Raw genomic sequence first — 23433 nt, 5'->3', positions numbered from 1 at the left:
ACCGTAGTGAGTGAAAAGTTGTATTTACACATTTGTATTTTAAGTATACTGTAATGCACATTCATACCATAGACTTTTCACTCAAATTGGTATGGGGATAATTTCATTGGTAATCCAACCAGGAGAATTTAAATACATATTTTTTTAAATTTAATTCTACTAATGATATTATCACCATACCAATTTTACCAAAGTTGAATTTGCACATTTGTATCTTAAGTATACTGTAATGTACATTCATACACAAATACAATTTTCTCTACACACAGGATCATGTGTATGATCACTATGGTCATGCATGAGGGCTTTTATTGTAAATTGTGGAACCGGAAGTGAAGCAGCTGCAGTCAGGCGAGCTGCAGTGTACAGATTTTGACACAAACCCTGTAAAACTCGCTCAAAAACAACCCGCCAGTAATGCGAAGCACGGCATGGCAGACAGACAGGACAATGAGGTAAATTAAACTCTTACTTTGACTGAGTTTGTTTGTTTTGTTCAGTTCCACTTCGGAAATTGTTTACATGTTAGGCAACAGAGCAAATAAACAGAACAGGAGGAACACGTTTATTTTAGAATACATTTGAGACTTTTATTCTGTTATTCTAACACCGAATGCCCTTTTCTGCAATAATTGTTTTTCATTTTTTAAAATGTTTAAATAAGAGATATTTGCAAAGAGTTTAACGCAGAGGTTGGGAATAAATTCGATTAATGCAGTTCTGTCATGTGTCTGCAGCCACTCCCTCAGACTACACAACAACAACAACAACAACAACAGCATGCTGTTCGTGTAGATCATATTTAAATGGTATTAAATGTGGACACACTGCATGTATTTATCGCTGCTCATCAAATTTAGCTGAAGCTTTTTAAAATGCTCCAGCAGTAGATGCAGTTTGTGGGACAACAACTGCAGCAAGTGTCTCTCAGCACTGGACTCATGTTTCAGACCTGTCAAAACACAAACTAATAATCAGACACTCAAACTACGAAGACCTTTCTGTTTTCCTTTACTTTTGTATGATAAACAGTTTTGGTTCTTTATTTGGTCGCCACTTGATGACCAAAGTGAAATCTGGAATGCTAGTTTTATTCTTCTCTTTACTGTTTCTGAGAGGATTCATGGTATTTTTTTGCCTACTAGAATTTATTTTTATTTTTTGAGGGCATTTTTTGAAATTTATAATGGCATATTTTTAACCACATGAAAACATTGTTTATCGGCGTTGTGCTGTCTATTTATGTCGAATGCTGCGCTTGAATCAATTAATGTAAATGAACCACTTTATAATAACTAAACAACACTTTCAGAGTAATACAGGTATCTAGATATAATCATAACCAGATACAAATAATGAAATATATGAAATGTTAAATTATATGTTAGTTTTACACCATGCCCACTCATTTTAAATATCTGGGGTATTTTTGTCACTTTCTTTAATATCTGACCCTGATGTTGTGTTCTGACAACTGTTGTTGTGATACTTTTTACATTACTAATGATATTATTATTAAATTATAAAAAGGCAATGTTTTCAGACTTTTGGACCCATACAGTGCCTTGCGAAAGTATTCGGCCCCCTTGAACTTTTCGACCTTTTGCCACATTTCAGGCTTCAAACATAAAGATATAAAACTGTAATTTTTTGTGAAGAATCAACAACAAGTGGGACACAATCATGAAGTGGAACGAAATTTATTGGATATTTCAAACTTTTTTAACAAATAAAAAACTGAAAAATTGGGCGTGCAAAATTATTCGGCCCCCTTAAGTTAACTTTGTAGCGCCACCTTTTGCTGCGATTACAGCTGTAAGTCGCTTGGGGTATGTCTCCATCAGTTTTGCACATCGAGAGACTGAAATTTTTGCCCATTCCTCCTTGCAAAACAGCTCGAGCTCAGTGAGGTTGGATGGAGAGCGTTTGTGAACAGCAGTTTTCAGTTCTTTCCACAGATTCTCGATTGGATTCAGGTCTGGACTTTGACTTGGCCATTCTAACACCTGGATATGTTTATTTGTGAACCATTCCATTGTAGATTTTGCTTTATGTTTTGGATCATTGTCTTGTTGGAAGACAAATCTCCGTCCCAGTCTCAGGTCTTTTGCAGACTCCATCAGGTTTTCTTCCAGAATGGTCCTGTATTTGGCTCCATCCATCTTCCCATCAATTTTAACCATCTTCCCTGTCCCTGCTGAAGAAAAGCAGGCCCAAACCATGATGCTGCCACCACCATGTTTGACAGTGGGGATGGTGTGTTCAGGGTGATGAGCTGTGTTGCTTTTACGCCAAACATAACGTTTTGCATTGTTGCCAAAAAGTTCGATTTTGATTTCATCTGACCAGAGCACCTTCTTCCACATGTTTGGTGTGTCTCCCAGGTGGCTTGTGGCAAACTTTAAACGACACTTTTTATGGATATCTTTAAGAAATGGCTTTCTTCTTGCCACTCTTCCATAAAGGCCAGATTTGTGCAGTATACGACTGATTGTTGTCCTATGGACAGAGTCTCCCACCTCAGCTGTAGATCTCTGCAGTTCATCCAGAGTGATCATGGGCCTCTTGGCTGCATCTCTGATCAGTCTTCTCCTTGTATGAGTTGAAAGTTTAGAGGGACGGCCGGGTCTTGGTAGATTTGCAGTGGTCTGATACTCCTTCCATTTCAATATTATCGCTTGCACAGTGCTCCTTGGGATGTTTAAAGCTTGGGATATCTTTCTGTATCCAAATCCGGCTTTAAACTTCTCCACAACAGTATCTCGGACCTGCCTGGTGTGTTCCTTGTTCTTCATGATGCTCTCTGTGCTTTAAACGGACCTCTGAGTCTATCACAGAGCAGGTGCATTTATACGGAGACTTGATTACACACAGGTGGATTCTATTTATCATCATTAGTCATTTAGGTCAACATTGGATCATTCAGAGATCCTCACTGAACTTCTGGAGAGAGTTTGCTGCACTGAAAGTAAAGGGGCCGAATAATTTTGCACGCCCAATTTTTCAGTTTTTTTATTTGTTAAAAAAGTTTGAAATATCCAATAAATTTCGTTCCACTTCATGATTGTGTCCCACTTGTTGTTGATTCTTCACAAAAAATTACAGTTTTATATCTTTATGTTTGTAGCCTGAAATGTGGCAAAAGGTCGAAAAGTTCAAGGGGGCCGAATACTTTCGCAAGGCACTGTATATATATATATATATATAGTTTATATATTATATACACAATATCCTCTCCAGCTTGTGTATTTATGAACTTGCTCTAGGGCCTTTATTTTGGAAACAGACACAAAAAACAGAGGATTTCATTAAATATCTGGGGAGTTTTTGGTGTATTTGCTGGTTCATTTCTGTTACAGATCAGATTATGCACTGTGACATGATTCCCATGATGTTGCATATGTGAGTCTGTATTTAGATGGTGAATATACTGTACAGCATAACTACAACACATTCAACATCATGAGGATCATTATTGCCTTTGTATCTTTCTAAAAGCAGCTCGTCTCTCATTTCAGAAGCCAATGACTAGGCAGTATTTTGAGATGATATTTTGCTCCTATAATGAACTGTTTTTCTGTGGAGGTGGAGGAGGCTGAGCAGGTGTACCTGCTGATGAAAGAGGAGTACAGGATCTCACGCAACGTGCGTCTCTCCTGGTTCCTCAGCCGCCTCAATCAGGTCGTTCGGCCCAGTCCACAATCTGAGCTGGTAAGAGACAGACTGCGATTATTTAGTGGTCGACTGATGGCTTTCCAGTGGAGAAAAGGGTGACTGATAGGTGATTTACTTCTGATACACTACCGTTCAAAAGTTTGGGGTTAGTAAGCGTTTTTGAAGTCTCTTTTGCTCACCAAGCCTTCATTTATTTGATCAAAAATAAAAACGGTAATATTCTGAAATATTACCATTTAAAATCACTGTTTTCTTTTTGAATAAATCTTAAAATGTAATTTATTCCTGATGCCAATGCTGAATTTTCACTATCATTACTCCTGTCTTCAGTGTCACATGATCCTTCAGAAATGTAATTACTTCTTATTATCAATGTTAAAAGCATTTGTGCTGCTTCATATTTTTGTGAAAGCATGACACATTTTTTTCAGGATTGTTTAATGAATAGAAAGAACAGTGTTTATTTGAAACTTTCGTAAAATTATAAATGTCTTTTGACCAATTTAACATGTCCTTGCTGAATAAAAACATTAATTTCTTTAAAAAAAATCTTACTGACCCCAAACGTTTAAATGGTAGTGTATGTTTAATGATGGAAAATGAATTCATTAAATGAAAGGAACACTTATTTGGTACAATATATACTAGCTGATAACAATAACCTCAAAATGGTCAAATATCAGCCTATTAATCTTACTTTAATAAATTCTGTTTTTATTATCTTTCCATGCATGTCTCAGGCCTTCCTTCTATACCTTGAAAAAGCAAACAATAGCTTTCACCCAGATCAGTTCAGAAGATCTTCATGGATCACATGACATTGTATCCCATCATACACACCCTGTGAGAATCTCTGTGTGTGTGTGTGTGTGTGTCTGGTCATGTTTGTGTTGCATCTCCTCAGCTGAAGTCAGAGAATGAGCTGGATGTTTTGAGCATCATCCCGAAAGGATGGCAGTCCGATTCTCCTCCCTCGTCCTGCTCGTGTCTGCTGGTTCCCTCCACACGCGTGACCTTCCTGGCTCGCAGGTACCGCTTCATCATCGAGCTGGACCTGAGCCCGTCCACCGGGATCGTGGTAAGAAATCGCCACCATCATATTCAGTGGCTTGTTTAAAGTAGAATCAACTCTTTTAAAGCTACAATATGTAATTTTTTCCACCGCTAGGGGTCGCTAACCTCCTACAATAACAAAGGCGTTGGTTGATGATGCATAAGCGGTATTATGGCACTTGTCGTGATGCCGATGGATCTAATAATGTTTATGGATGAGTGAATACATTGATGTTTTTAACATGACTGTAGTATGAAGCAGGGCGCGAGCAGAGGTGGACAGTAACAAAGTACATTTACTTGAGTACTGTACTTAAGTACACTTTTTGAGTATCTGTACTTTACTTGAGTATTATTTATTCTGGAAACTTGTTACTTTAACTTCACTACATTTGAAAGACAAATATCATACTTTTTACTCCACTACATTTCTGTCAAGGTCCTTGAGTAGAAAGTAGTAACATTAGGTTGCATTTTGGTTGGAAATGAAAGTCGGTTTGACGTCTGAACCCGACGTTGGATTTTGGGGGCCAACATTGGAGTGTCAATCAGATGTTGGATTCTGACATCAACCTGATTTTCATTTTCAACGTTGGGTTTGGTCTTCTAAATTCAAATTATGTCACTGTTTTGGAGCACACTAGCTTATAGATTACAGTAAGGCTAACATATTCATACTAAAAGCCCAAAAAAACGTTAAATATGGCACTATTTGAGGGAACAGCCATTTGGGTGTCCATTGTGGACGTTATTGAGTGACTTATTCAATCTCACATTCAATCCCACTGGAACTGTGTTCTAGAAATAAATGTGATATTAATATGAGGGTATGCAGGCATAGATTCAGAGGCATAAGATACTGTAAGTATTACATACAACAATGCAACAATAATAAAACAATGCATTGACATTTACTTTTTACTTTTGATACTTAAGTACTTTTAAAAACGAGTACTTCTGTACTTTTACTTAAAGGGGGGGTGAAATGCTGTTTCATGCATACTGAGTTTTTTACACTGTTAAAGAGTTGGATTCCCATGCTAAACATGGACAAAGTTTCAAAAGTTAAGTTGTACGTTTGAAGGAGTATTTTTGTTCCAAAAATACTCCTTCCGGTTTGTCACAAGTTTCGGAAAGTTTTTTTCGAGTATGGCTCTGTCTTACGTAAGATAGAGCGGAATTTCCTTATATGGGTCCTAAGGGCACTTCTCCGCGGCCGCGCGCGCACTCGCAGACCAGAGAGAGAAGAGAGCGAAAGCAGTACGTTACCTCAAAGCGCTATGCTCGGCTTTAGGGAAGTCAATGTCACCAAATCACCAAGTCAATGTGGTTGGCAGGGCAAGACAACCCTGCACAGATTCCCAAAGAACCCAGCGTTAAGGGAATAGTGGATGGAGTTTGTTTTTTCGAAGCATCAACGGAGGTTGTGCACGACTCTGTGTTCCCTGCATTTCGACGATGATTGTTTTATAAACAAAGCCCAGATCGACGATTTGCAGATCGTCTAATGCTTAAAGGGGGGGTGAAATGCTCATTTTCACTCAATCTCCTGTTAATCTTGAGTACCTATAGAGTAGTATTGCATCCTTCATATCTCTAAAACGTCTTTAGATTTATTATATTTATAAGTGAAAGATAGGGTGTACCGAGTCTTTCCGGAAAAAAACGAGCGGCTGGGGGCGGGCCGTGTGGGCGGTGTGCTATAGCTGTGCTAACTGATCTAACAACAACACAGAGAGACATTTGAAGTAGTTTACTCACCGCACACGACAGCGAAACTTTATCATTGTGACTGCTCGATCCTTAAAGGGGGGGGGTGAAATGCTGTTTCATGCATACTGAGTTTTTTTACACTGTTAAAGAGTTGGATTCCCATGCTAAACATGGACAAAGTTTCAAAAGTTAAGTTGTACGTTTGAAGGAGTATTTTTGTTCCAAAAATACTCCTTCCGGTTTGTCACAAGTTTCGAAAAGTTTTTTTCGAGTATGGCTCTGTCTTACGTAAGATAGAGCGGAATTTCCTTATATGGGTCCTAAGGGCACTTCTCCGCGGCCGCGCGCGCACTCGCAGACCAGAGAGAGAAGAGAGCGAAAGCAGTACGTTACCTCAAAGCGCTATGCTCGGCTTTTAGGGAAGTCAGTGTCACCAAAGAAGTGGGTTTTTGGTTGGCAGGGCAAGACAATATTGACGATGATTGTTTTATAAACAAAGCCCAGATCGACGATTTGCAGATCGTCTAATGCTTAAGGATCGAGCAGTCACAATGATAAAGTTTCGCTGTCGTGTGCGGTGAGTAAACTACTTCAAATGTCTCTCTGTGTTGTTGTTAGATCAGTTAGCACAGCTATAGCACACCGCCCACACGGCCCGCCCCCAGCCGCTCGTTTTTTTCCGGAAAGACTCGGTACACCCTATCTTTCACTTATAAATATAATAAATCTAAAGACGTTTTAGAGATATGAAGGATGCAATACTACTCTATAGGTACTCAAGATTAACAGGAGATTGAGTGAAAATGAGCATTTCACCCCCCCTTTAAGTGAAAATCGGTCTTTACAACTTTTACTTGTAACGGAGTAATATTTGACCAGTAGTATCTGTACTTTCACTCAAGTAGGGAAGTTGTGTACTTTGTCCACCTCTGGGCACGAGTGCTAATGAGAGACAGATATCAGCGCCACACGCGAGTCCCGCGGATATAAAGGAATGAGGACATTTCATTCTACCGAACTACACACAAATGCTGAATTAATACTCACACTGGGCAGTTTATTAGACAAATGAAACTTGTAAGTTAACGCAGCGCTGTTTCACTTGGTCTACGCTTTCACACACACTTAAAGTTATAATGTTATTCTATGTGTTAGTTTGTCTGTATGAGACTAGCATTAAGCTAGATCAACATTAGAATAACATAATGATCATATTCTAACATTTCATCATGTTGAGCTATATAACATTGATTAGTTTTATGTACATTTGCTCACCTCTACATTTGCGCGTCTCTGTCAAGTCGAAGTTAGTCGCGGACGCTAGCTCTCGGCATCTCGAAAACGCCACGCTGATATTGATCCTCGTTTTAGTTCTCCTTTTGTCCCAAAGTCTGCTTGCCATGGTCAATAATGTTTGAACGAAACAACAACAGCGTGAGCGTGCCGCTTGACGTAACGCAGTTGTCCACGTCTGTCGCCATGGTTACTATGGCAGTACGAGCGGAAACCAGGGATAACGCGGATATTACGTCATTGACAGGCGACAATGAACAGGGACGAGCCTTTATTTAAAATTGGAATTTCTCTGAAATTAAAAATCTTTGGGAACTTTTGGGATATTGTAAGTACACAACTGCAGGAAATGCATCACACTGTGCAAGAGATTTTTGGATATTTTATTACAAAATTCTTACATATTGTACCTTTAAGAGTGTGGTGTCGTATGTCGCTTGTCTTCAGGATGACAGCACAGGAGAGATGATCTTTGACGAAGTCTTCCATGCTCTGTCTCGGTGCTTGATTGGTCTGGCAAAACCCTTTAAAGTCCCAGGAACTGATCACCTGTTCCAGCCAGAGATCTTCATCACTATTCTGGCGTATTCCTCCATCATTGGCCTTAGTTCTCATCAGGTCTGGATTGCGGGTCATTGTGAATCTATAAATGCACATTAAACACGTTGAACACGTTTTCTGACCGGTTATATGCCATGATTCTGCCCATCAGGTGTTGGTTCAGGGCTGTCAGCTGGACTGTATGGATTTGGAGCAGTTCTTGCATCAGATCTATCAGCAGCTGAGAGCCGTGGAGAGCAGCATCGCTGACGTCCTACAGCAGCAGCACAATCAGGCAAGAGCGCTTGTGGATTTTATACAACCATGCAATAAGCAGCAAGAAGCCACATTGCAGTGCATTACAGCAATTTTACCAAAGTTAAAGGGATACTTCAGGATTTAGCATTAAGCTTTGTATTAGTAGAAAACCTGTAGTATTTTCGAATTACCGTGCTTTCCACCCTCATATCCCCCTGAGACGAGAGATTTATGTATTTTTTGTCTGGAAAAAATCCTCTGATGACGCAAAAATCGTCATTTTGCGTCATCTGAGTATTTTTTGGCCAGAGGCTAAAGACTACAGCCAGTAGTAGGAGCTGTCCCGCATGTTTTCAACCCGCCCATAGAGGGTGGGATGTCACTCACAGAATGTACACATACACTCACCTAAAGGATTATTAGGAACACCATACTAATACTGTGTTTGACGCGTTGTGCGTGTTGTGGCTTCACAAATGCTTTGCTGCATACCTCGGTTGTAACGAGTGGTAATTTCAGTCAAAGTTGCTCTTCTATCAGCTTGAATCAGTCGGCCCATTCTCTTCTGACCTCTAGCATCAACAAGGCATTTTCGCCCACAGGACTGCCGCATACTGGATGTTTTTCCCTTTTCACACCATTCTTTGTAAACCCTAGAAATGGTTGTGCGTGAAAATCCCAGTAACTGAGCAGATTGTGAAATACTCAGACCGGCCCGTCTGGCACCAACAACCATGCCACGCTCAAAATTGCTTAAATCACCTTTCTTTCCCATTCTGACATTCAGTTTGGAGTTCAGGAGATTGTCTTGACCAGGACCACACCCCTAAATGCATTGAAGCAACTGCCATGTGATTGGTTGATTAGATAATTGCATTAATGAGAAATTGAACAGGTGTTCCTAATAATCCTTTAGGTGAGTGTAGTGTCAGCTGTCTTTTTTTGGAAGCTAAGCTAACGGGTTCTTATTCTGTGGAGAAAGCTGAGTAGTAGGGGTTACCATACATCTTCTTTTTCCCGGACATGTCCGGCCATCAAGATCGTCCAAAATGTCCGGGATTCGGCTTTTGCTTTCTGCAATCGCCATTCATTGTTTACATGCACACCTTTTGTTTCAATCTAACTGAATTCATTCCCATTGGTGAATCTGAATGTAGTGTTTACATGAACGCTAAACAAGTGATCGGTTGATGTGCGTTTTAACATTGCTAAGAAAATTCCCGCTCCTCCGTGAGAGATACGAGACCGGTGCGTCTCACAGGTGTCGCTCTCCTCAGTAATCACGCCACCGGCCTCGCGTCGTTCTCCCGCGCCCCTCAGCCTCGTCCTGCTCGCCACAGTAAACATGATGAATGGCGACTGTAGAGTGCAAAAGCCGAATCCCGGACATTTTGGGCGATCTCGAAATCCCGTGCAGACTCGTCACAGAGACTCACTAGTAGCCTAGTCTTGTTGTTTAACTGCGCGCTCTTACCGGTAGGCGTGGCTTGGGAGTGGCCTCGTAGGGCAGCGAAGCAAGTGCATTCTGGGAGTTGTTGTCTTTCATCCACATAAGCCAAAAATACATTTTCTGGCTTTTCTCAGTCTAGAAAGCTCCAAATTCAAAAATAATTTCACATTTCTTCTACATAAATGACCCATTTTAAATACACATTCATCTTTCCAGAGGTGAAGTATCCCTTTAAATGCAGGGCCTAAAATTAACACTAACCAAGTGCCAAATGTGAGTTATAATCTGTGTATGAAACGGTGTCACTCACCAGTTGGCCGGTAACATTTTTTTGAGTTCTAACAATGCAAAAAAGTGAAGAAACGTGAACGACGCTCAGGACAGTTGACGGGCCAGCGCTGCATTGTCACAAAGGTTTAAGCCTTGACAATTTAAACATTCAAGCGCAAGAAGACGCCAAAGGGAGCTCATTTCCTTCAGAAAGCTTCGTTCAGTTATTAAACTGAGCTCTCTCTCTTTCATGTCTTCTTGCACTTGAATGGACACATTCACACAAAACTGTCAAAAAATAAAGAGTACCCTAGTAAACATAGTCGGTTATGTCTTAAGTGAATGTAAACAGTTGAGAAAGTTAACGCGTGTGTATCAGTATATGAGATTCGTGCATTCACTCTTAAAGTGACAGCGGCCTAATATTCCTGCTGCTGACTGTTTTAATGTTAATCAAACAACAAAAGACAAAGAAAAAATCACTTACTGCTCTTGACCGAATAACTTTCGTAACTTTAATAAGGAATAATTAATAAGGATGTCTAATTTATGCAATGAAGACTATGCAGTTACTATACATTTGCTTACTTTATTAAATTCCTGTACATGAAAAACCTGAGAAGCACTGTTTTTTTCATTTGTATCTTTGTTATATTGCATTTATTTGTGCTTTTGCTTGTAATTTGATTATTAGACTGTTTACTTGTCTTTAATAATGTTTTTAAATTTCTATTAGTTAGTTAGGCTAGTAGTTTTAGCTGTGGTATCAAAATTGGAATAGAGAATTGTGAATGTCATTACTGCCTTTTTTTTTTTTTTTACGGCTGGTAAAAAATATTAATGGCCGATATATTTTCTTAAGTCACCGCCCTTTTGCATGTGTGGCAAAAAGTTAGTTTTAGGCCCTGGTTAAATATTATTTATTGGTATGAAACAAAACTTAGCGGTAAAATAAAAAAAAAATTCATAAAATGACAACAAATGTAATATGATGAAAGGCGCCATTGTGCTAATTTTGCATAACCTCTCATATGTTGTTGCTTAATTAGTGTTCATGTGTAATTTTACAGCGTCTTGTCATACACTACTATTCAAAAGTTTGGGGTTAGTTTTTTATTAATAATACATTCAATTAATCAAATGTGACAGTAAAGACATTTAGAATGTTACAAAAGATTTCTAATTCAAATATTTTCTTTTGAACTTTCTATTCATCAAAAAATCCTGAAAAATAAAAACAGTGTGGAGTAATGATGCTGGAAATTCAGCTTTGATCACAGGAATAAATTACATTTGAATGTATATTCACATAGAAAACAGTTATTATAAATTGTAATAATATTTTATTTCACAATAGTCTTTATTTTTGCTCAAATAAACGCAGTCTTGGTGAGCAGAAGAGACTTCTTTCAAAAACATTAAATGATCTTACCGACCCCAAACGGTTTGTTACAATTTGTTACATATTTGAATTTGTTACATTAGACACTTTAGGTCTAAAAAACATCTCTCTGTATGTTCTTCAGTTCAATGGATCTGTTTATCAGTCCTTCTCCAATGAGGCTGTGGAGGAACCGTCTCCGAGGAAGCCGGGGGTTTCAATGGTGACGGCAGACGTGGGGCTGGTCAGCATGGTGAGGCAGGGGATTCTGGCGCTGCAACTTCTGCCTCCAAACTCTGGTGCAGGTCAGTGTCTCTATCCTGTTCCCCACATGATGTTGAAATCCAGTGAGCATCACATTTAGGGTTCACACTTGGCATGCTTAGTTGGATTGAAACGAACTCTGGTGTGATTGCTCTGTTAGTGCGTTTTATTTGAATAAGTGTGAACGCTGCCATCCAAACCAAACAAGCGGACCGAGTAGGGCTGGTCCAAATACCATTTTTTGAGCTTCGAAGCTTCGGTAGTAATGAACATCGAATATTCTAAGCTTCGGAGAGAGGGGGCTGAACATATTCTTCTCTCTAATAAAGGCTGGAATCTCTATGTGTCTGTCTGCCTGTTTGCATTATTATTATTATTTCGAGAACCGTTCATCCAATCGACTTCACACGGGAGTGCAGTGTCGCATTTGGTGCAATATAAATGGACACGCGAGACGCGACACATTCAGAATTTAAACTTTTAGTAAACTACAGAACAGCGCGAGCGGGAAGCGGCGCACCTCACGCGGGCAGGGCTTATATTCTCCGAAAACGGACACTAGTGATATAAAACGCACACACACAGGTCTGTTAAATTAAGCAATACTTTTAAGGTAGTCTAATATTTTTCTGATTAACAAATTACTGACACAGTAAAGGGTAGATTTAAATAAAGAAAACGAAATTTAAATAAAGAAAAAAACGAAATTTAAATAAAGAAAAAACGAAATTTAAATAAAGAAAAAACGAAATTTAAATAAAGAAAAAACGAAATTTAAATAAAGAAAAATGAAATTAAGTTAAATTAAAAACGAGATTAATTTAAATTGATATTAACGGGTAAAAAGGCTAATACATTTTGTTTCTATTATTCTATTTTCCACAATGTCAAAGCAACGCAGCTCAACCCAAAACACAAGCTCAGGCATGCACTTCTGTCCATACAAACTCCGTTGTTCTGCGCTCTAGCCAGAGGAACACTCAAGGCGTCGGTTCTATTTCTAGCATGCACGTGTTTCCGCGTGGCGCGAGCTGCGTCTGAGGCAGTGTGCAAACTCCAACCTGTTAACATGGAGCCGAAATAAAAACGGACACGCCACGCAGCCAGTGTGTCGCCGGCCTTATTCAAGCGCGAATGAGAACCGATCCCAGGTGTGGAAAAAAACACAAAAAACGAATATTCGAATGTCAAATTCTGAAATCGAATACCAACCCACCGAACGATTATTCGAATATTCGAATATTCGGGTCCAGCCCTAGTACCGAGACGCTGAAAAGATTGGTCTCGATCCGCTTTCAAACAATCTCTGGTGCGGTTCGACTGAAATATGAACTCAACATGGACCAAAGACATGTAAACGAACCAAAAACAGGACATGATGTCACAAGATGCACCCCTAAAAAGGACAGAATGCTCTACACACCTGTTTTTTCTAGTCATAGTCGCGATGTTGCCCATCACAGTTCAGGATGGGCATCAGCAGATCTGTGTGTGTGTGTGTGTGACGGAGGGATTCCTGCCGCTGTTTTGACTCCTTTACACATTTTATAAGCTCTTCACGAGCAAATTTAGCCCAGAACACAGCATTGTTTTGGATGTTCGCTAATGTGAACGCTAAGAGGAACAGGACTAAATTATATATTTTTTGGTCCGGACCAAACGAACCAAGCGAACTGAACTACAAGTTTGAACCAGTACAAGCCATTTATTTTACATGTATTCATTAGTTTTAATCAGTGCACCCAGAAACAAAATTAATTATACTGTGAATGATTTTAAAGACGGCATTTACCCATGGCTAAATGACACGTAAGAACGAAACAAAAGGTGGTCGGCTGCCGAGTGGGCAGTATGAATGGTAATGCATGACGTACAATTAATCTTTTGTGTTGTCCCGCAGGTATAATAATCATCACAGATGGAGTGACGAGCGTTCCTGATGTAGCTGTGTGTGAAACTCTGCTGAACCAGCTGAGAAGTGGAACCATCGCCTGTTCCTTTGTTCAAGTACTGCTCAGATCCATTTTGACATGTTCATGTTCATTGACTGCCACAAATACATTAAAGCTCTTTACATTACCATTCAAAGAAAAGTTCGAGGTCGGTATGATTAAAAAAAAAATATTTTTTTGAAATTTCTTCTCTTCATCATGGCTGCAATTTTTTTTATCAATACAGAAAAAAAATTATTTTGTGAAATATTATTACAATTTAAAATAAGTGTTTTCTATGTGATTATATTTTGAAGTGTAATTTTTATCTGTGATTCAATGCTGAGTTTTGTCACATGATCCGCTGATTTGTTGCTCAAACATTTATGTGAGTTAAAAAAAACAGCATTTAATTGATATAGAAATATTTTGTAATATTATAAATGTCTTTACTGTCACTTTTCATCAATTTATTGTGTTCTTGCTGAATAAAAATATTAATTTCTTTAAAAAAACAAAAACATACTGACCCCAAACTTTTGAACAATATTGTAAATGCAGTAGATTTCGTTTGACTGTGTAACTGGTCTGTTATAAAGCATAACATTCCCTTTTGTTCTCCTGTGTTTGCCTCAGGTGGGCGGCGCGTACTCCTACGACTGTAGTTTTGGCTACATCCCCAACGTGGAGCTGATGAAGTTCATCTCCATGGCAACCTTTGGCTCCTATCTGTCAATGTGTCCTGAGTCCGACTCGACCGGCGTCGAGATGAACGCTTACCACCGCTCCTTCCTCACATACTCCTTCCTGAGGACCGGCGAGTCCATGAACCCAGACTGCTGTAAGCTCAACTCAGGCTTAAAGGGTTAGTTCACCCCAGAATTAAAATTCTGTCAGTAATTACTCACCCTCATGTTGTTTCAACCCCGTAAGACTTTCATTCATCTTTGGAACACAAATTAAGATATTTTTGATGAAATCTGAGAGCCGTCTCACTCCTTCATAGGCTGCTAGGTAATCAATATCTGCCATCTCAGAAAAGTTAGTAAAGACATTGTTAAAATAGTCCAAGTGACTACAGTGGCTCAACCTTAAGTTCATCAAGCGATGAGAATACTTTTTGTTTGCAAAAAAAACAAAAATAACGACTTTATTCAACTATTCATTTTCATGAACTGAGGCTCACTATTGGCCGACGCTGGTCATGTGTGTGATGCTGGCCAATAGCGAGCCTCCATTCTGACGTACAACCCAGAAGCGCTGCGCTGTTACACTACGTGAACTCACTCAGACCCACACAGAAGAAAATGAAGAGTTGAATAAAGTCGTTATTTTTGTTTTGTTTTTGCGCAGAATTTTTGACAGAATTTTTGGGTGAACTAACCCTTTCAGAGAAGGTCCTGCTGAGTATTTCATTGTTTTAGCATTTCAAACTGTCCATGGTTTTTCTTGAAATATGAGCCTGCAGTATCTTTAAAATAGGAAATATAATATTATACTATAGTAGTGGCCAAAAATGATGTCCGGCCTAGGAACATTGACATCTTCACCCTTTATTTGAAATTATTATAAATGTGTTAAACCTTTTCTTAGCATATTGTATTGTTGTGCTCGGAGTCAATTGTTTTACTAGTGATTACGCAATGAAATTGTGCCAACATAATTTTTGGCCAGGCTGTCATACAAAGAAATTATGAACACATGCAAAAACAAGAGAGAACCAAAAAAAATATTAATAACTGATTATGCTGTAGTCAATGCATGCTGTGAACTTTTTGTTTTTCTATGCATTTTTTTGCATAGTAAAATAAAACCTGTAGCTGTAGTTTGCATTTTTTGCCAAAGAATTTTGTCAGATAAATACCTTAACCAAGTTTAGTGTTTTGTGCTTCCCTCATATTTAAAATATTTAAAAAAATATGAAGTATTTTAGTTGTCAGGCAAAATGAGATCTGAGAACCGCAGAGAAGGAAGGAAAGCATTCAGAGGTGTTTGAGCGCTTGAATATTTCTAAGAGAGGATTGCTCTGTCCACTTAAAACACTATAATTAATAAATAACAGAGCTCTCAGCGCTCGGTATCTCAACCCTGTCTGTGAGCTTTCAGTTCTGCCTCACAATTAAGCAAAATTACATTCACATTACAGTCACATTAGAGGTGATTTCATAAATGCTCATGATATTTATTTTTCAGTCGGTCATCTGCTTATTTCCTTTTGCAATGTTTAAAGATGCTGAGTCATTTTTTAAATGAACCATGTGACTGCATGGAATTGCACTTGATTTTACTTTCACTTATAAAAAGTCTAGATATATCTAGAATTTGATTGGCTTTGATATATAATATACAAATTGATATATCTATATATATATATATATATAAGATATATCAATTTGCCCCCCCCCCCCCAAAAAAAAAATGGTTTTAAGTCAGTTATTTATATCTTTTGCTGTAGTGTGTCAGTAGGAAATATCAGTTTACATTTCCAAACATTCTTTTTGCCATTGATTGTAATAATCCAGTGAGATTTGTGTATGCACAAGGAGTCTGACAACAGCCGGTATGATCTGATCTCACCATCATCGAGTCCATCTGGGATTACATGAAGAAACAGAAGAAACTGAGACAGACTAAATCCAGAAGAACTGCGGGAACGTCTTGAAGAAACCTTCCTGCAAAGCTACAGTACTGTGAAAAGCACTGGCACTTGTGTTAAAATGCTGTAAAGTGAGAATGCTTTCAAAAATAAAATCACAAATTGAATTTATTTATGATTTAACTTCTATTAACTAATTCAAATCAATATTTGGTGTAACGACCCTTTGCGTTTAAAACGGCTTTTGTCCAGGTACACTTGCGCATAGTTTTTCAGGGAGCTTTGCAGGAAGGTTTCTTCAAGCATCTCGGACACACACGCACACACACACACACACACACACACACACACACACACACACACACACACACACACACACACACACACACACACACACACACACACACACACACACACACACACACACACACAAGGTTCTGCATACATCACTGTAATGACTGACATGTGTCATCCCTGTGTTTCTAGTCTCCCAGCACAGGCTCTTTAATGAACACCTGGTGTCGGCCAGTGGAAACCCCGCCTTAGTGATGCGCAGGAAGAAACACACAGAGAAGGAAGTGCATGCTGATTTGATCAGTGTGTTGTCTATCAGACTGAGAGAGGGATACATCATCCGAGAGATTAACATCACTAAAGGTACTTTAACCTCATAAGGTGTGGTATTGAATGTTGAAATATACTTGTATAATGATCTTATGCAAATTACGTATTTTATGCGTTTAAATGGTGCGTACAAAAAATGTATGATAAAATACACCCTCTTAACCTATAGAAGGTATGTATTTATGTCACATGGTTGCATGGGAAAATACATTTATCTTCAGTTACAAAAGTGCAAGACAAAATTCGCTGCATTTAGACCTTCACAGATTAAACAATCATGAACAGATCATGACATTGCAATGCAGTGCAACATGCTACAATGGACTCTTCATTACCTTACAGCATCATCATGCACTTGTTCAGATTCAAATGTACCAGTTTAAAATGTTTACTCAGCCTCAAATAGTTGTGGCGTGTCATGTAAACAAATGCTACTGGTGCAGGTACTGTGAATGGGTTTATTATAAAGGCTGAATCGGTTTATACTACTCAGTTGATTACTAATGATGCATAGCAACACAGCTAAAAGTATTCCTAATATGTTGGACCTTTTATTGAAAGTAGCCTAATTTTACCTGTTGAGACATGCCTTCACAAGTACCCGAAGGAGCTTCATCATATAAGGGCGTATAAAAATATGCTTTATTTTTTGTAATTCCGCTTGGTGCCACTAGTGTCACAGAAACTACATACTTCACCTTTAAAGGTGCATTGTGTAATATTTAGGAGGATCTGTTGACAGAAACGCAATATCATAGACATAACTATGTTTTCAGTGGTGTATAAAGACCTTACTTAAAGAAGCGTTATATTTTTATTACCTTAGAATGAGCCATTTCTATCTACACACACCACGGGTCCCCTTACATCGACATGTTTCTACAGTGGCCCTAAATGGACAAACGCGTTTCGTCACTATGTTGTTCTTTGTGCAAAGAAGCAAGCTAAAGTCAGCAAATAAAACACTGACACAATGAGGAACAAGTAACAATAATATTTGCAATAACATATCGTTTTACTAGCCTGGGTTTCCCCATGCTGCCTTGTGCGCAGCGCGATTTTATTCACGCTGCTAGGCAGCCTGGACACCATGGACCAGATTTTCCCCTCAAAAAGGGAACCAATCACAGAACGGGGAGGGAGCAGCAAGACGATGACGACGTCTATGCGACACACCGAAGCAGTTTGTTTATATCTATGGATCCAACATGGCATGAGACGCGAAGTTACCTTTCGATGCAGCCTTAGATAGTGTTCTAAGTAGTTTAGAACGCAAGTTTATTTCTTCTTCTTAGTCGAATTTCTGTCGCTCTACATACGTCATCTGGTATAATTGAAACGATTGGCTATGAGCTACGTACAGGCGCATTTGATAGACATTCGTAGTGCCCAATAAACGGCTCTGGGCATTCGTAAACCACGCCTCAAATACGAGAAAATGAACATGTGGTTCCCAGACCACGTCTCAATGAGAAAGTGGTCTGACGTTAGCCAGGCTGTCGTTTTACTGAATAATTAAGTAAACCTAATTTCTTAATTTATCTTTGTAAAGAAACCTCATTGCTGAACTGGCTACTCTCTGCTGTCTCAGACGACGACATCACTTCCTGTCGGCCACGTAACTTCTGTTGGTTGCAATTCGCAACCTCACCACTAGATGCCGCTAAAATTGCACCTTTAATGCAGCCTTGAAATAGGTAATTGGGATTTCTCAATAATCATGTAATCATCTAATTATCTCTATAAGGAGGAAGTCAGTTGGAGTTGAAGCTGGTCCTCCTCTGGAAGCATAACATGCGCATCGAGTACCTTGCCGTTGCGTCCTGGCCCCTGGATCCAATCAAACGCACCACCTGGGTGGAGGTGACCATGGAGGGCAGTTATGACATCCTCCATGACATCAGCTGCACCATGCGGAAACCAATCACAAGCCCCTACCGGACGTCTGTCATCCGTCGCTTCTGGAACACTCTGCAGAGGTCAGATTTCTGTTTTAAACTCTGGGTTAACTTGAACAGCGATTGCAGAAGGAAGATTTTAGATACTTTGCTGTCAGGTTTAGTTTGATGTCATAAAGTAATGCCGTATGTCGTTTGTTCTCAACAGCATAAATCAGACAGACCAGATGTTAGTGCACCTGCAGTCCTTTAATTCTATCCCAGAACATTACACCATCCCCGAAAGCACAAAAAATGGTGTTCCTCTGTTTTACATCCCACCTGGATCGACCACACCGGTGAGTGAGCACAAAATCATTGTATTAAAATGATTTCTGAAGGATCATGTGACACTGAAGACTGGAGTAATTATGCTAAAAATTCAGCTTTGCATCACAGGAATAAATTACATTTGAACATATATTCACATAGAAAATACTGATTTTAAATTGTAATGATGTTTCTCAATATTACTGTTTTGGTGATATTAAAGGGGTGGTATAATGCCCTTTTCACAAGATGTAAAATAAATCTCTGGGGCCGTATTCACAAAGAATTTTAAGGCTAAAAGTAGCTCCTAACTGGCGAATTTAGGAGCAACTCCTAAAAATAATGGGCGTGGCACTCGTAACTTTAGGACTCCTAATTTTTTTTAACTAAGAGTAATTCACGAAGTGTGTTAGCCCTAAAAGTAGCACCTAAGCCTGGGACAGCTTAAAAGAAGTCGAGAGGACTCCTAACTCACTAAGACCTATTCACAAACCGCTTTTTGTGGCATTTCACGTTGCGATGTTTTGAAATGCGTACGCGGCGGCTACAGGAGCTTCCAATCGCGAGGGAACAATTCTAAGAATGCAATAACGCCACCAACAACAACCAAAACTAGGCTACTCATTGCATGTAAACTAATTGTAACGTATCATTGTGAATCAAATTAAAATGTTCTTCTCTTTGCAAACGTAGGCAGAGGCATATAGTGACAGATTAATTCAATAATGTTGCAAAGATATTGCATAGGGTGGTGGTGGCGCAATGGATAAGACACATACCTTTGGTGTGAGAGACCCGGGTTCGAATCCACTGTGCGACACCAATGTGTCCCTGAGCAAGACACTTAACCCCTAGTTGCTCCAGAGGCGTGCGACCTCTGACATATATAGCAATTGTAAGTCGCTTTGGATAAAAGCGTCAGCTAAATGAATAAATGTAAATGTAAATGTAATGCATCAATCCATATGTTTCATTAGGCTACTAGGCTATTTGTTTTGCCTTACTCTTTATTCATTTAGGCTATTTATTCAGTTATTCATCTTCCGTCCTTCGCACTACTTGTGTAGCGCACGCATTCTCAGACCTGTCACCTGTCACTCATCATCGTAGGGGAGGTGTTTGGAATCATTCCCGCGTTACAATCATGAGCCAATCAAGGTGGTCACTTCAGTCAAGCTCGTGCATGAGTAATGACGTCATCCATAGCAACGAAGACTCACTCTTAGTTTAGGAGTTGTCATTTTTCTTTACTAAGAGTAGGTCTGAAAGGCGTTGTGAATAACTTTTAAGAGAAAACTCCTAGCTAAAATCTTTTAGTGCGATTTAGGAGTACTCCTAGTGGTAAGATAAAATGCTTTGTGAATACGGCCCCTGATGCCCCCAGAGTGTGTATGTGAAGTTTTAGCTCAAAATACCCCACATATATTTGTATATAGCATGTTAAAGTTGTCACTTTGAGGGTGAGCAAAAATGCACTGTTTTTGTGTCTGTCCCTTTAAATGCAAATGAGCTGCTGCTCCCGGCACAGAGGGCGGAGCTACAACAGCTTGTGTCCTGAAAATTTCAAAAACCTTTTTGTTTGTTTAAATTTATGTAGCTGATGTGTAGTTATCTTCTAGTCATTGATTAGCATATTCTGTCTTGATAATCTATAAATCGTGTTCAGGGGGCGGGGTTTATGTAAATTTTAGGGTTAGTGACGTCACTAACCCAGGAGGAATGTTGTGTAGTCTCTATCAGCCGTTTGTTGTAGTCCTTAAAAAGCTATTTCTTTAAAAGAAAATGTCTCCCTTTGCTTTGAACTTTGAGCGCTGTGACTTTGCAGATGTTGTTTATGCTCAAACAACAACATTACACACTAACTAAAGTTAGAAAAGTGAAATCATAATCAACCACCCCTTTAACATGCTAACCACAATCCTGCTCTCCATCAGGTCCTTTCCCTCCAGCACAGTGGCTCTAAAGACTCCAGCCAATCGCAGTTTGCCTCTTACTGGAAGCCAATCCTGTCCATGGACGCTAACTTCTGGCAGCGCTGGCTGCACATGCATCGCATCGCTATCATTCTGGAACATGACATGTGAGTGAACACAGCCTGGACCCGTCAGCGGTCAATATAGTTTAGTCCTGTTAGTGTTGGGAATGTTACTCCAAAAGATTTAACTTGAGTTGGTGTGAAAAGAGAGAGACCTGGTTTGGAAATACTGCTCCATATAAAAAGTCAAAACTGACCTTATGTTCTTACTACACGTCTTATTGTGAACAATTAATTGATGCATGTTAGTCCCTTCCCTTTACCTCTGTACAGATAAAACGTTGTCAAAATAATTCCAATTCGCATGGACACACGGAAGCGATAAAAAAATAAAATACCTATAGTTACTGACATACGCATACCTAAACACGTAATATGCATGTGCACGCCGTCTGCGTTTTCACATATTCACATTTTTGAAGTTTGCGCGGAGATGATAACTTTTTATTTTATTTTTTATTATTCAACACTTGCACCTTGGAATCAAGGTTTGCATTCTCGAGCTGTGCGGATGAGCGGGTCGGAGCGCGTTAAGGGTTTTCTGTTGTGTTAGCGGCTCCTAAGTTAATAACTAATGATCTTTGCAACGGAAGTGAATCAATCAAAACTAACTTTAGCTGTACAGTAACTTTATTCTAGAGCTGCTGTAAAGCCCAAACAATCTCTGTTACTTTAATTTCCTATTATCACTGTAAAGCTGCTTTGAAACAATCTATAATGTTAAAAGCGCTATATAAATGAAGGTGACTTGTCTGAAGAGAAATTACTGAAATGTCTTTCCTTTTTTAGCTGACACCAAGTTGAGTTGGTATAAAAAAGACTTGGTTTGGAGGTACAGGTAGTGCTCCATATAAAAGTCAGTGTTTAATAAATCCCTCTTTGCTTTATGTCTCTCTGTTCAGCCCTGTCCCGAAGCACGTGCACAACGCTGGCAGTAATGGTCGATTCAGCACCGTCCAGTGTCGGATCTCTCACTCTGCGCTCACCTCGCTGCTCAGGGACTGGAGCAGTTTCGTCCTGGTGGAGGGATACTCATACGTCAAACTTATTTACAGGTACATGCACAGTTCTTTTGCCAGATTTACAGAGCAGTGTTTTAAAGGTGCAGTCTGTAAGAACTACAGCTAGTGGTCGAAATAGGTACTGCAGTCCAAATTCAAAATATCGCAAATCGCGTTTTAATATGATCTCGTTCATAGAGATTTTTAGATGGATACCGAGGCTTTTTAGGTTGGGTAGAATCTGCGTTCTCTGACCCAGTTTGTTTGCTGGCTGCAATACATTTATGCATTTGGCAGACGCTTTTATCCGAAGCGACTTACATTGCATTCCAAGGTACACATTTACATTCTTATCAAGCTTTCCTTGGGAATCGAACCCATGACCTTGGCTTTTGAGCTACAGGAAAGCGAAATACGCTGTGTTTCCTGCTAACTGGCATCCCGGGGTGTCCAAATACTATTGGGTGAACTGGCAGTGGGCGGAGTCACACAGACCAAAACAAAAACAGACATTCCAGCACAAAACACACATTTCAAAGTAAAATAACTGGCTGTAGAAGTGTTTTTCAGAGAAACGAGTATGCGAACTTAGCATGTTTCCTCAATATCTGCAAACATATGGTATTTTTATGCTTTAGTCGAGTGAAAAAGTTATATACAGCACCTTTAACACGCATTATTCCCACAGTGCCTCTGAGCTGCCACCTGTCTCCTTCTATCTGGTGCGTCTGATCTCTAAAGCTCCCTGCATGGTGCTGCGATTGGGCTTCCCGATAGGAACTCTTGCACACACCAGGAACAAGGTGAGGCGGCGTTTTTCACACTAGAGTTCAGTTCATTTGATGTGAAAACTGCTTTCAGAACAGAACAGAACAGCATAAGAGAACGAGTGTTTGTCGCTCTGACTCTGTTTGTAGATTGTGGATGAACTTCGAGAGCAGATCCTGCGGCTGCGCTTCCCTCATCGAGTCCAGAATAAGGAGGCCACACCAAAGACCAAGCGGAAGATTCTGGGTAACGCTTCACCCTCCAAGTCTCCGCCTCTTCCGGTGCCCAAACCGGCGCTCTCTGACCGGCCGTGTGTGGTGGTGCTCAACAAACCTCTTGAAAAACTACTGATCAGGTCAGTGACGTAAACATAA

The 23433-nt window shown here is 39.6% G+C and overlaps 1 protein-coding gene across 3 annotated transcripts in view; it reads left to right on the top strand.

Annotated features, from left to right (window-relative positions):
- Nucleotides 1-332: 332 nt before the first annotated feature.
- The window catches only part of szt2 (SZT2 subunit of KICSTOR complex), a 153056-nt gene continuing 129955 nt past the window's right edge, over nt 333-23433 (top strand). For all 3 annotated transcript variants that reach the window (XM_079882932.1, XM_079882931.1, XM_079882930.1), the window contains exons 1-15: nt 333-455; nt 3586-3711; nt 4580-4753; nt 8182-8352; nt 8447-8569; nt 11779-11938; nt 13798-13904; nt 14465-14693; nt 16911-17081; nt 18796-19027; nt 19155-19284; nt 21190-21335; nt 22193-22345; nt 22980-23094; nt 23209-23414. In XM_079882932.1, coding sequence (XP_079739058.1) covers nt 432-455; nt 3586-3711; nt 4580-4753; nt 8182-8352; nt 8447-8569; nt 11779-11938; nt 13798-13904; nt 14465-14693; nt 16911-17081; nt 18796-19027; nt 19155-19284; nt 21190-21335; nt 22193-22345; nt 22980-23094; nt 23209-23414 — 2267 coding nt within the window. In that variant the 5' untranslated portion in view covers nt 333-431. The remainder of the gene's footprint in view (nt 456-3585; nt 3712-4579; nt 4754-8181; nt 8353-8446; nt 8570-11778; nt 11939-13797; nt 13905-14464; nt 14694-16910; nt 17082-18795; nt 19028-19154; nt 19285-21189; nt 21336-22192; nt 22346-22979; nt 23095-23208; nt 23415-23433) is intronic.

This window comes from Squalius cephalus (genome assembly GCF_949319135.1).
Source record: "Squalius cephalus genome assembly, chromosome: 10".
NCBI lineage: Eukaryota > Metazoa > Chordata > Actinopteri > Cypriniformes > Leuciscidae > Squalius > Squalius cephalus.
The sequence above is the reverse complement of the archived record's forward strand: the minus strand, read 5'-3'. Positions and strand labels throughout refer to the sequence as shown.